The sequence below is a fragment of the Bos mutus genome, chromosome 11, assembly GCF_027580195.1.
Source record: "Bos mutus isolate GX-2022 chromosome 11, NWIPB_WYAK_1.1, whole genome shotgun sequence".
In the NCBI taxonomy this organism is placed as follows: Eukaryota; Metazoa; Chordata; class Mammalia; order Artiodactyla; family Bovidae; genus Bos; species Bos mutus.
The window spans coordinates 12,071,250-12,085,628 of NC_091627.1; the positions used below are offsets into that span (position 1 = coordinate 12,071,250).

General features: G+C 40.7%; 2 protein-coding genes across 7 annotated transcripts in view; both read left to right on the top strand.

Moving 5' to 3' along the window:
- DENND1A (DENN domain containing 1A) overlaps positions 1-14,379 on the top strand; it is a 533,349-nt gene that overhangs the window by 211,498 nt on the left and 307,472 nt on the right. The gene's annotated exons all lie outside the window — the stretch shown is intronic.
- Positions 12,672-13,230, top strand: LOC102265033 (small ribosomal subunit protein uS10-like; the record flags this gene model as incomplete). The annotated part of the gene is made up of 1 exon (XM_070378577.1): positions 12,672-13,230. A coding segment is annotated over one exon (513 nt), but the record flags the coding sequence as incomplete, so codon positions are not given.

Genomic DNA, 14,379 nt, shown 5'->3' on the forward strand with positions numbered 1-14,379 from the left:
TTAATATCATTTACATTCTAAATCTTGAAGGCTTATAATCTAAAAGGCCTGTTTGTTATACTTAAATACCTAGCATGTTGCCTTTAAATGCTTATGGCATATTTGTTGACTGAATGAATAAATGCCATTTCTTTTGGGCAAAGGCAGATAATTTAGTTTTCTGATTCCATTTTGCTTTATCTAGTATTGTTTGTCTTCCCTGCGTGTACGCTCACAAACAGCAGAACTGAGGCAGCCCACACATGAGTGGCAGCAGGAAATCAGTCTAGGATTTTAAAGCTTGCCATTGATAAAAGTGATGTGAAGGCGTTAATTGCTCAGTCATGTCTGACTCTTTGCGACTCCATAGACTCTAGCCTGCTGGGCTCCTCTGTCCATGGGATTCTTCAGGCAAGAATACTGGAGTGAGTTGCCATGCCCTCCTCCAGGGAATCTTCCCAATCCAGGGGCTAAACCCAGGTCTCATACATTGCAGGGTTCTCCTACATGGCAGGCAGATTCTTTACCATCTGAGCCACCAGGGAAGCTCCTGCCATAGATAAGCAAGAGTCAATTGTAAATAATCCTGGGCCCAACCATTAAAAAAAAAGGATGAAATTGACTCTGCCATGATTAGTCCAAAAAGGTTGGAATGTATTTTAAATAGTAAGAAAAGTGAACATTTGTCTGTGCTAGTGAAAAGACTGTATTTTGGCGATTGAAAGGATTGGAGGGGCAGTTCTTCTGATCTTTTGCTAGACTGACCTGGTCCTCTACTTTGATGACATTTGAAGTTGCGGGCCCACTAATGAGAGTAACCGGTCCCAGTCTTTCTTCAGCTTTTTTCAGCTTTGTTCATCTGGGGCCCCATTGTGGCCCTTCAGCATGCACAGGCCTTCCTCCCTTAAAGAGTAAGAACTTTCCCTTAGGATCTCGGGCCCTCTGAGACTGCTGCCTCTTCTGTGCCCCTAGCCCCTCTTGTTTTCTCTGTTTTCTTCAAGACTTAGCTAAGGGTTGGGGGGTGAAAAACCTTTATTTCTGTCTCACCAATCCATTACACCTGCTTTCAGGGACCTAACCCTGTTTGAATAGGTGGGGACTTTTGAGCTACATTCTGGTGTAGAAGGTACACTGTCCAAAGAAAAGTTCACATATTTAATTGATGCCTGTGGCATGGAGAAAATAGAATAATTGAATGTAATGTCCATTTTCAGGATGGAAATTAGAGCCAGTCCTAGTTTAAGAGCGGAGGTAGTGTGGCACAGTGAGAGAACAGCGGGTTTGAACTGAGGATTTGAGTGCAAGTGTTTCCCCATTTACCAGATTTCTGACTGGGCCAGATATCTGAATTTCATTTTCCTTCTCTTTAAAAAGGAGATTAATAATTCCAACAAAATCTGCATTGTTATAAGGATGAAGATCAAATAAAATAATAGATGTTAAGTGTTAGCTCTGGTTTGACACCAAGTGAGTACTCTCAGGAGGGCAGTTGTCTTCACGATGTCATCCCCAGCATAGCATGCTGTGGAGAGAATGGGCTGGGGAGTCAGGACAGGATTTGAATCGTGCCTCAGCCACATTCCAGCAATGGGTGTGATGCTGAACAAGATACTTATTAACGGTATCTCAGAGCCTTAGCTCATAAAGTGAGAGCAGTATTTCCTACCTTAGAGAGCTGTGGAAAGGTAGAGATAATGAACGTAAGACATCAGTACAGACACTTGGCAAGTTGTGGACACTCCCACTGTAGTCCTTCATTACTGTCATCTGTCCTTTACTTTGTAAAGAACATTTTCCCAACAAATCCTCTAATTCCAATGGCATTCAGATTTGACTGTAAATTTTGATTATTCTTAATGTTACTGCAGCAGAAGAGTGCTCAGAAAATAACCATCCCACTGTTCCTCTGGACCCGGACGTATGAGGATTCAAGTGCAAGCATATAATCCCTGATACGAATCTTTGTAGGAGACTCTTGTTTCAACTGATTTGAGAAATTGCACTGAGTATGGAATAGATGTCAGAACTTAGCCAGAGCTGCAACTATAATCACATTATTTTGCTGCTGCTCAGTGGAGCTAAGAAAGCTTAAGAGTATTACCATCTGGGCAAAGCCAGCCAATGGTGAACTGTGAACTGCTTACCAAGTTAACAGAAACTCTTGCTACCTCATTCATTAATTAGGCCTTTATGGCACACCTTCTCTTGGTTGCCTGGCAACCGTAATAGCAGTCATTAAATTCTGTCATTTTGTATTAACCCTTTGGCCCTGGGTGGATTGGGAGCCCCCACCTTAACACTAATGCATTTTACATTAGTACATCTACCTGGGAAATCCCAATCCCTTGACACACAAGCTGTAAAGAGCAAATAACCAGATTCCAAAAACAGAAAAATGTCCTTTTTCTTCACATTAGTGTGTGTGCTTTTAAGGCTTTGCAAAATGTATCTGTCAGGATGGAGGCCATTTCCCAATTTGCTGACAGACAGACATAACATACACCCAGCAAGATGAAAAGACAGCTAGTTTCCCAGAAAACAGGAGCTGCCTGTGACTTCTGCAGGCTTATGGAGGAAGGAGCCGGTGTGAAAACCAGATGGGAGAGTTGTTAAGAGTTGTATGTTTCCAAAATTGCTTTTGTAGCTGCTTTGCAGAAATTTGGAGCGTTCATGCTAGAGCGATAGGGCCATTCCAACAACACACTGGCGTTGTAGCAGTGAGTGAATTAGAATGATCGGAAATAAACTATGCACTCTGGCAAAAGCTGGAGGAAATTAAGTGGCCAAAGGGCAACCTTTGGGAGACTGTGAAAGGCTCTTGCAATGCTCTGTCCACTGGGTTACTCACAATTCCTTAAATGTAAGCGAAGTGTTTTTAAAAAAAAAAAAACCCTAACTAAAATAGGGTTTAGGAGTTAAAAATGGTGTATATCCTGTTTTTTTGGGTGGATGAAAAGTCATTTGGGATGTGTGGTATAGGTAAAATAATTAAATTTCACAGAAACACTTATTTTTCTCTTAGTGGAAATAAATATGAAGTTAGGTTTTAGTGTTAGGCAAACCTAGGTTCAAATCCCCACTCCACCCAGTAGCTGTGGATCTTGCACAGTTGGGTTTCTTTTTAAACTTCATTTCCTTGTCTGTGAAATAGAGATAATCATTTCCTTTCATGTTGGTGTTGTAGGGAAGAGAGAAGTTGTCCTATATACCTCTTGTGAGAATTTGGCCCATTGTATGGACTCTATTCATTTTTTCAACAAATAAGTGTTGGGACTCCAGTGGTAATCAAGAAAATCTCCACTCTCGTGAAATTTATAGCCACACTTATTAGCAGAGTCATTTTGCTTCTCAATTTCCCAAAGAGATCCAGAGAAGGTGTTACTTCTCCAAGGTTACTTGATCAGAACTGTGTCACCTGACTAATCTGATGTTCTCAATTAAATTTTATGTCAAATGCCACCAAACACTGCAGAGTTTCTTGGGCTATAATGTAACCATATTTATTCTTTCTCTGTGTATTTTACATTGTAACTTTAGCAGGTGAAAGGAATAGTAAAATAGGAAGTAGCCACATTCACTCACCAAGACAGTTATTTGTATCAGACTTAAAAACTAGATTATGTATTTGTATTTATGATTCATATGATTATGGTAAAGTGGTCCCAACTTTAAAATGTTGGCATAGTTTATGGAGAACAAAAATTTATTCCTTCGCTTCTGTCCTGCCAAGAAGGTATGGGACACTAATAACGTCTGGGATTTTAAGTGGCTACTGTTTGTTAACAAAGCAGTAACTTCCCTGAAGGAGTGTTGTGAGTTGGGAGAACTCACAAAGGCAATTAATTTTGTTCTTCAGAGCAGTGCCTCCATTGCATTAGTTTGCACTTCATGCAAGCTTAAATTATAACCCAGGAGCCAGCCGTACCATGATCCGATTTGATATTTAGTTTTTATTTTATTAGTAGTTGTCTTTAATAGATGTCTTGTCTTGTAGGTTTTCTGATTATTAGTAATTTAAATTGACTCTGAGAATGAAAGGAAACCACAGGCATGAAACTGATGGACTGTGACTACAGCGGTCTTCCAGCTTTCAAGGCAGCTGTGATGCCTCGGCAGGCTCCCTTCCTTTCCCCTCTTCTCCCTTTTAAGGCTTTGAATACTCTTTTAGCTAATGCTGAAAATGAGAGCTTAATACTGTTATGTTTGGGAACCTTTAAAGACAAATGGGCATCACAAGTGTTCTTTCCTCTTTGAAGGTAAGTGTCATCCATGGGTCTACTCTCTACTTGATCAGATCTAATTTGACCCAGGAGTAGAGATCTGTGAAGATGCCAACTGAGAAACAATGATTTCAGGAGAGGTAATTTCCCTTGTTCTTATGCTGTGCTTTCCTGCCACTCTCTAGAATTTCTTACAGTGTCTTTGTTAAGTGAGTACATGAAAATAGTCTTTGCTGTGCTTTTGGTAGTAACCCAGATCACATATATTCTGAAAGAGGCTTCTCCCTAGAGTGGTCCAGGGCAGCACAAGTCAGGCCCTTAAGGGGCAATTGTTGTGGCTTTAAAATCTAATTTTGGAGCGTAAATTTCCCTGAGCTCCAGTCCTACAGTTGATGATCCTAAAATCTGGGTACCTTGGGGTAGAATCAGCAGAGTTCAAATCCAGGGAAATGCTGGTTAACCGCTGAACACCAACCCTAGGTAGTTTGCTGAAGAATTCTCCTCACCCACTAACCATGGATGTATTGAACACCTCTTTTGTTCATGAGTGAGTTTCAGAACCTGATACCCTGCCATCCCAGGGTCTCTAAGCCTCAGGGTTAACTTTTTGCAACAATGTATTCTCATTTTTCTTGCTAATCCGGAGCAGTTAACTTGTATAGGAAACACATATTGGAAGTTGGTGAAAAAATAATTTCTAAGAAGTTAGTGAAATCTGTTACTGAGAAATGTTTGTTCCTGGCAACCAACCTGGGGACTCCAATTATGAAGAGAGAGCCTAGAATGGAATCCATTTTCAATTTATTTGTTCTCTGCAATTTCTCCATTGTTTTATAGTTATAGTAATGCACAGGCTTATGGAAGTATGTAAAGTTATGCTACTTTTCTCATGTCAGAGCAGTACGGCATTCTGTGACGATCGTTCTGGGCCTTCCCAGGTGACACTGGTGGTAAAGAAGCCATTTGCCAATGCAGGAGACATAGGAAACGCAGCTTTCGATCCCTGGGTCAGGAAGATCCCCTGCAGGAGGGCATGGCAATCCATTCCAGTATTCTTGCCTGGAGAACCCCATGGACGAGGAGCCTGGCGTGCTACAGTCCATGGGGTTGCAAAGAGTCGGGCACTACTGAAGCGACTTAGCACGTGTGATGACAGTGCTGACTCTGAGGGCTTTTGTCCCTCCGACCTGGTAGTTAACAAGGTGGCCTGGAGGGAGCTACCTGCATGCTTTCTCAACCTCCCCAACTACTGGGGTTGATGTCTGTGACCAAAGCATTGCATGGAAAAGAACACCAGTCCCAGCCCACCAGAATGACTTCCGGGAGCATTCCAAAGCAGTGCTGAGGGTGAGGGGTTCTCACCACCCAGGCTGATCCAGCCAGCTGTACATTCTCCAGCAGAAAATGCCACTGCTTTGTCTGCGTTATTTGATCATTTCTAACATGCCTGCTGGGCAAAAATGCTTCTAATTAAGCACATTGTTTTTTAAGTAACTTGTAAATTCCAGTGTTTTTAGATGACTTTTGTCTGTAAGCCATTGGTCTAGTTTTGTGAAGGGACATCATTTTGTGATTTTTTTCACCCTGCTCTCCCTATATGAAAAGGTATAGTGGCAAAATCAGATAGAGAGTTGAATCTCAGTACGAACTGTATGTCCCTGAGCAAGGTAGTTTACTTCTAAACATCAGGTTAGAGATGATAATTCTATTAATCAGTCAAATATATAATTATACTCTCATGAGAATTAAATATACTGTATATAAGAATTCCTGGCATATTGTGATATTTAGGATAGTCTAACTTTTTTAATATTCTCACTGTCTTAATTTTATAAATTATCTATTGTATTTATCCTGATTTGTAGGAGAACTATATAGTTTTAAGTGCCATGATAAGGAATCCATGTAAAGCTGTGATGAAAAGCTCAAAGTCCCGTAGCCCTACCTGTATGAACAGTTGGGCAGAGAAATGGAAATGCTATTCTGAATTGACCTAAACCAGTGGTCTTGCACTCTAATCTCTGATTCCCAGATGATAACAGATGTCTCTTAAGTGATTCCAGGTGTTCTGAACATAGTGAAATCTCTTATCTGCCACCTCCACAGTTACTCCTTAAAGTTCTTTTATATTACCTCTTTAATAGTATTTGAAGGATCAGGATTCCTTGACAGCTGTTGGAACTCTAACTCCCTACTTGAAGGGCCGCTGCTTTTAGTCCTCAGGTGATCTCCAGACTTTCATGCTGTACCGTTTGATTTGGGCCCACATGCCAAATAGTTTTAATATGTTCTCCTTTTTTATTAAACAGATTTTGTCATGTCCAGGAGATTTCCTGCTGGTAGCAGCTCTAACTTTTTCTCACTGTCAAGGCTTTCCCTGCCCCTTGTTAACTCTCAGCCAGGGATTTTCTGCATACTTCTGTTCACAGTATTCCTGTTGGCATCCTGTAGACTGTGAAGCCTTTTCTGACCACCTTCAGAATTCGGTACTCCTTCTTCCGTAATTTAAAGTGTTTTATGCATGTTTGTAGTTTCAGGCCTTTAAAAGCCTGTATTTACTTTGGGGGAAATTCTCATTTGTCAAACCTGAGCTTTACTTCTGTAACAGGAGCTGAAGTATTTAGGGAGAACTTTCTGTCAAATCTGAAGGAAATGTAGAAGGCAGAATGATGTAGTTATAGAGGCTGACTTGATTTCTTAACCCAGCTCTACATTTTAATAGCCTTATGACCTTGGGCTAGTTATGTTTGCCGTCCGGGTCTTCTCACATTAGGCTGTATTTATTTCTGTTTTATCCTATTCTAAACCCAGGTGAAAGAAAGAGAGGAGGTATTGGCCTTGGAGGAGGCACAGACTTCTCTTATGTTATACCAGAAGGGGAGGAGGAAAGATTGCATATAGATTTGTATACATCTGGTGCCTGGCCCATGTAGTTGTCATGATGGTGGTGAAAGTGAAAGTCACTTGGTTGCGTCCAACTCTTTGCAACCCTATGGACTATATAGTCCATGAAATTCCCCAGGCCAGAATACTGGAGTGGGTAACCTTTCCCTTCTCCAGGGGATCTTCCCAACCCAGGGATCGAACCCAGGTCTCAGGCATTGCAGGCAGATTCTTTACCACAAAGTGAAAGTGAAAGTGAAAGTGAAGTCGCTCAGTCGTGTCCGACTCTTTGTGACCCCATGGACTGTAGCGCACCAAGCTCCTCCGTCCGTGGGATTCTCCAGGCAAGAATACTGGAGTGGGTTGCCATTTCCTTCTCCAGAGGATCTTCCCAACCCAGGGATCAAACCCAGGTCTCCCGCATTGCTAGTAGACGCTTTAACCTCTAAACCACCAGGGAAGCCCACGCTGAGCCACAAGGGAAACCCAAGAATACTGGAGTAGGTAGCCTATCCCTTCTCCAGTGGATCTTCCCGACCCAGGAGTCGAGGCCTCCTGCATTGCAGGCAGATTCTGTAGCAACTGAGCTATCAGGCAAGCCCATATGATGGTGGTGGGTAGTGGCTAAAATTTTTGGCATGCTTACTTTGTGCCAGGCACCATTCTAAATGCTCCAAATATGCTTCTTGTTAACTCTCACAACTACCCTGCAAAGCTGGTACTACTCAGATCTCCAATTTAGAAATGAATAAACCAAAGCACAAAGAAGTTAAGTGACTTATCCAAAGGATAAAACTAGAATAAGAATGTAGGTGATCTGGTTCCAGACCCCAGATATCCAGTGGTGTTTCATACATCGAGAATAAATGAATGTTGCTGGAAAGTTGAGGCAATTCTTGTTTGTTAGTTTCTATTGTCTTGATGAAATGAATGGTGAGATAAGATATTGAGAATAAAAAGGAGAGTGTATGGAGAGTAGATGTTTGAGTGGATGTTAGAGAAGATTTAAAATAGTTTCCTAGGCTGACTAGTGAGAAAACAATTGCTGGGTGATATTGAAGGCTTAATTGATGCTGTAGACTTTTTATACAGGTAGAATTTTTAGAGGGATAACATTGGTGAGGAATTTTTCCCCAGTTGTGCACATCAGCTTCAGTGCAGGCACAGAGAAAGTAAATAGTTAGATTCATTCAGGGATAAAAGATTTCCACGCAAAGGTGATGAAAGGATAAGAGATGTGGGCCATTAGGGTCTTGATATGATGGACCTTCTGGTAAAGGCATGAGTGAAGAATATCAGGTCTGATAAAGGGAGAGAATGAAGAGACTATTGGTATGAGGGTTCAGAACAAGTATGTAGGAGTTGTAAAGTGAGCAAACACCAAGGATAGGAAAGTGGGTTTAGAGTAGTTTAGAACTGGGGAGTCTTAGTTTGGCACTGGGAAGGTCAAGAGGAGACCAAGGGAAGAGATAGCTGAAGTGCAATAAAGAAAGTCATCAGAAAGATGACAGGTCACTTAAATACCTGAAAGGCCAGGGTGTTGGATGACTGCTTCTGTCCCACGTACCAATGATGTTTCTGGTTTTTGATGGTATTTCACAGTAGCAGTGAAGTTTGAAGAGAAAAGCTATTGAATTCATATGTAAACACTGATATATATTTATTTCTTTTTGTATAAACATTCTTAAATACCTGTTACTCATCCAAGGTAGATGGGAGAGAGAAATTGAAATGGTCTCTTTCAAGACTTTTTAGTTAATATTTAAGGGAATGTGAGGTCCCTAACAAATTTTAAACATCGGAATTTCTTAAAAGTGCAAACCTAATTTTCTTTAGATAAATCACCTTTACATGACTTGACAATTAAACTGCACTTGGGTTTTCTTTCCTTGCTGGTGAATAGTCAGAAGGGATACCCTAGAGTAATAGTTTTGTTGGACTCAGCCTTCAGAATTGGCCATTCAGACTCTGAGAGTGATTTCCCAGTTGCTTGTTGCCTATAATCAAACAAAAGGCCAGTTAAAACTCTTAATACATGGTGCCTTGTTACGCAGTCTGCTTAGTGGTATAAAAAACAAAACAGAGCAATATCTTACATCATATTGCTCAGTAGTTACCTTTTCCTCATTTTTATAATTTCAGATTATTGCTTTTAGCAAAAATAAATGTACAAATCTGAGTATTATTTATATAGCTAGGTAAGGAATTTGGACTTTGAAATCAGAAAGACCTGAGTTCAAAACGTTGTCTACCAATTGCTGTCTACTTTTAGAAAGTTACTACACCTTTCTGAGTGTTGGATTCTTTATCTGTGCTGGTAATTCTTTATCCATTGAGTTGTGGCAAGGATTAGATAGCATGTATAGGTAAATGTCTGGCACAGAGTAGTTGCTGAACAAATGTTAATTTTTCCTTTCGAATACCTCTCTCGCCATATTCCCTTGAATTTTAGATCATTTGGCCTGAGGAAACCTTGGTTTCAGATTCCTTAGAGATTTTAGGTGGAAAATTTGCCATGCATTTTCCACCTCTTAATGAGTATGGCCAAGTTTTAGGAGCAACTTTAGTAGGTACTTGGGCTTCCCTGGTGGCTCAGATGGTAAAGAATCTGCCTGCAGTGCAGGAGACCTGAGTAGGATCCCTGAGTCAGGAAGATCCTCTGGAGAAGGGAGTGGCTACCCACTCCAGTGTTCTTGCTGGAGAATCCCATGAACAGAGAATCCCATGAACAGAGAAGCCTGGCAGGCTACAGGGCTACAGTCCATGGGGTCACAAAAAGTTGAACATGACTGAGCAACTAACACAGTTTAATAGGTACCATTAGAAATACAGTTCACAAGGTAGATGGTATACATTATATCTGCCAGAATTGGCTCCTACAGAGATGGTGGGAGGACAGTAGCTATTGTTGAGGTACATGTCCGTGGTCATGTACCAAGGACATAGTAATCTTTGATGCTAGTGGAAGGCAAGCCTTTGCAGAAAACTTAACTGGATATGGGAAAGTACCTGGAAGAAGGGGGAGGACAGTAAGAGGCTGCTGGCTCTCTGAGGTCAAATTCAGAAGTGAGCAAAGAATAATCAGTGCCAATTCCAAAGAGGGACAATGCCAAAGAATGTTCAGACTACTGCACAATTGCACTCGTCTCGCATGCTAGCAAAGTAATGCTCAAAATTCTCCAAGCCAGGCTTCAACAATACGTGAACCGTGAACTTCCAGATGTTCAAGCTGGATTTAGAAAAGGCAGAGGAACCAGAGCTCAAATTACCAACATCCATTGGATTGTAGGAAAAGCAAGAAAATTCCAGAAAAACATCTACTTCTGCTTTATTGATTACACCAAAGCCTTACACTGTGTGGGTCACAACAAACTGGGAAAATTCTTCAAGAGATGGGAATACCAGACCACCTTCCCTGCATCCTGAGAAATCTGAATACAGATAAAGAAGCAACAGTTAGAACCGGTCATGGAACAACAGACTGGTTCCAAATTGGGAAAGGAGTACGTCAAAGCTGTATATTGTCACCTTGCTTATTTAACTTATATGCAGAGTACATCATGTGAAATGCTGGGTTGGATGAAGCACAAGCTGGAATCAAGATAGCCAGAAGAAATATCAATAACCTCAGATATGCAGATGACACCACCCTTATGGCAGAAATCAAAGAGGAACCAAAGAACCTCTTGATGTAAGTGAAAGAGCAGAGTGAAAAAGCTGGCTTAAAACTCAGCATTCAAAAAAAATAAGATCATGGCATTCAGTCCCATCACTTCATGGCAAATAGATGGGGAAACAATGCAAACAGTGGCAGACTTTCTTTTCTTGGGCTCCAAAATCACTGCAGATGGTGACTGCAGGCATGAAATTAAAAGATGCTTGCTCCTTGGAAGGAAAGCTATAGCCAACCTAGCATATTAAAAAGCAGAGATATTACTTTGCCAACAAAGGTCTGTGTAGTCAAAGCCATGTTTTTTCCAGTCATCATGTATGGATGTGAGAGTTGGACTATGAAAGCTGAGCACTGAAGAATTGATGCTTTTGAACTGTGGTGTTGAAGAAGACTCTTGAGAGTCCCTTGGACTTCAAGGAGATCAAGCTAGTCAATCCTAAAGGAAATCAGTCGTGAATATTCATTGGAAGGACTGATGCTGAAGCTGAAACTCTTTGGCCACCAAATGTGAAGAACTGACTCATTGGAAAAGACCCTGATGCTGGGAAAGATTGAAGATGGGAGAAGAAGGGGCTGACAAAGGATGAGATGGCTGGATGGCATCACTGACTCGATGGACATGAGTCTGAGCAAGCTCCGGGGAGTTGGTGATGGACAAGGAAACCTGGCGTGCTGCAGTCCATGGGGTCGCAGAGTCAAAAAGACTGAGCAACTGAGCTGAACTGAGGAGCGATTATCTTTGTCTTGTTCTCAGTGCTTAAGGGAGAACAGTGTTTTACCGTAAAGTTTGAGCTGTAGATTTTTTTAGAGCTGCCCTTAAATTGAGGTTTCCTTATATTCCTAGTTTTCTGAGAGTTTTTATTTTGAATAGATGTTGAGTTTTGTTGTTTATTCTGCATATATTGCTATAAACATCTCTCTTCTTTATTCTTTTGAAATGGTAAATTAGAGTTTTAAAATATTCTACCAATCCATTTAATAATATATTTCATTCTTGTTAGTATATTACTGGTCTTGGTTGGCTAATATTTCGTTTAGAATTTTTGAGTCTGTGTTCATGAGAGATACTAAGATATGTACTTTTATAAGGTCTTTGTTCTAAGTTGTTATCAGAGTTATTTCTCTTCCAAAAGTTTGACATTTCTGTCTTTCACATTTAAAGCTTTAATCCACCTGGAAAAGCTTTTTATGGCTACTATACAGTTGGGATCCATTCCCCTCACCCCCCAATTTGGATGTTCAATTGCCCTTATAACATCTTGAGTATCTAGTCTTTCCCCTAGGAATTTACAGTGCCAACCCTGTCATAGAGCATTTTCCTATATGCATGGTCTTATTTTTGGCTTTTCATTTTGTTCTGTTAGCTAATTTGTCTATCCTTGTGCTAATCGGTTGCTGTGTTGATTATGATAGTCTTAATACCTGTCAGGAAAGTTTCCTTACTTTTCTCAAAAATATCCTGCTTTGCTTGGTCCTTCCTTTTCATGTAAATTTTAAACTCATCAAATTTCATAAAAGCCATGGTGATATTTTGATTGGACTTTTCACTGAATACATAGAAAAGTCTAGGGTGAATTGACATCTCTGTTAATTGAGTCTTCCTACCCAATTTTTCAACATAAGACTCTTTAGGTCTTATTTTAATATCATTTAGTAACATTTATGGAGAAGGCAGTGGCACCCCACTCCAGTACTCTTGCCTGGAAAATCCCATGGATGGAGGAGCCTGGTAGGCTGCAGTCCATGGGGTAGCTGAGGGTCGGACACGACTGAGCGACTTCACTTTCACTTTTCACTTTCATGCATTGGCGAAGGAAATGGCAACCCACTCCAGTGTTCTTGCCTGGAGAATCCCAGGGATGGGGGAGCCTGGTGGGCTGCCGTCTATGGGGTCGCACAGAGTCGGACACAACTGAAATGACTTAGCAGTAACATTTAAAAGTTTCTTGGGCTCTTTGAGGAAGACGCGGTCTCGGCTGCTGCGGACTTTTGTGCCACCCGCTCCTGCTCCTGACTCACCGCTGTTCGCTCTCGCCGAGGAACAAGTCGGTCAGGAAGCCACACCGCAGCCATGGCCTAAAGACACCGGCAAGACTCCAGTGGAGCCAGAGGTGGCCATTCACCGGATTAGGATCACCCTCACCAGCCCCAACGTGAAGTCTCTGGAGAAGGTGTGGGCTGACTTGATCAGAGGAGCGAAGGAAAAGAATCTCAAAGTGAAAGGACCAGTTCGGATGCCTACCAAGACTCTGAGAATAACTACGAGGAAAACTCCTTGTGGTGAAGGTTCTAAGACTTGGGATCGATTCCAAATGAGGATCCACAAGCGACTCATTGACCTGCACAGTCCTTCTGAAATTGTCAAGCAGATCACTTCCATCAGTATTGAGCCGGGAGTCGAGGTGGAAGTCACCATTGCCGATGCCTAAATCAACCTTTTTAATAAATCGATAATCAGTTGTTTAAAAAAAAAAAGTTTCTTGGGAATTCCCTGGTGGTCCAGTAGTTAGGACTTGGTGCTTTCACTACCATGGCGTTCAATCCCTGGTTGGTGAACTAAGATCCTACAAGCTGTGTGGTATGCCCTCCCTCTAAATATTTTTCTTCCATAATGATCCTGCATGTCTTTGGATCAATTTCCCCCTGAGAACTTTTAAAATATCTTTTGTAAATGGCAAATACCTTTTGCATTTTGTTTTTGCATTTTCTATTTTTCTATTCTTTAGAAACTAAAATGATTTTTGAATATTGATTTTTTTTGCCCAGCTCCTTAATTAATTCTACTAATTTTAATTTCTTTTGGGTTTCTGATAGAAAAGTATTTAACTTATAAGTGAGTGTTTGGTCTTGTCTTCTTTCAGTTATTTATACCTTTTATTTTCTTCTTTGGTTGTGGTGCCCTGTGTCTGCAGTACAGTGTTGTGTAGAGACAGATAGTGAATACCCTTTTATTATTCCCGATTTTAAAGTATTTTAATATTTCTCTAATAAGATCTTAGGTATTAATTCTTTATTAGTTTAAGGAGGTCCTTTGGTGTTTCTAATTTGCTTTTACTTGTGTATTTACTTGCCCCAAATGAGTTAAGTCTAATAGTTGTTCTTACATGAAATCACTTCTTCTCTCATGCTGTTTTATTTGGAGTTCTGCATTTTCATAGTGCTTTGTCTCTGACATGGATTTCACTTACCTTGCTTGGGATTTGTGGATCAGCAAAATTCTGGAATAGCAATTCTGAAATGTTCTCAGCCATTACTTCTCTGACTACTGTTTCTTCTCCATTCTTTTTATTATATCCTTCTGGAAATCTGATTAGGATGTGTTTAACTTTTTCACTTTCTTTCATGTTGCTTATCTTTTTCATATTTTTTTTCTTTTTGTCTATTTAAACCATGTTATGAGTAATGTCACCCACTCTTTTCTGGCTGTTAGCCAGGAGTCCTAATGATTGTGGTGCTCTCTATATTATCCGTTGATCATTTTATCCAGATTTGTAGGTAAAATTTTGAATTGCAGATCTATGTGAGAACACACTTTTAGTTAGAAATTGTCAGTATCAGTAGAGATGTTTGCCTTCCACCCTGTGAGAACATCAAGAATGGAAAATTCTCTACTGGCAGAATGTT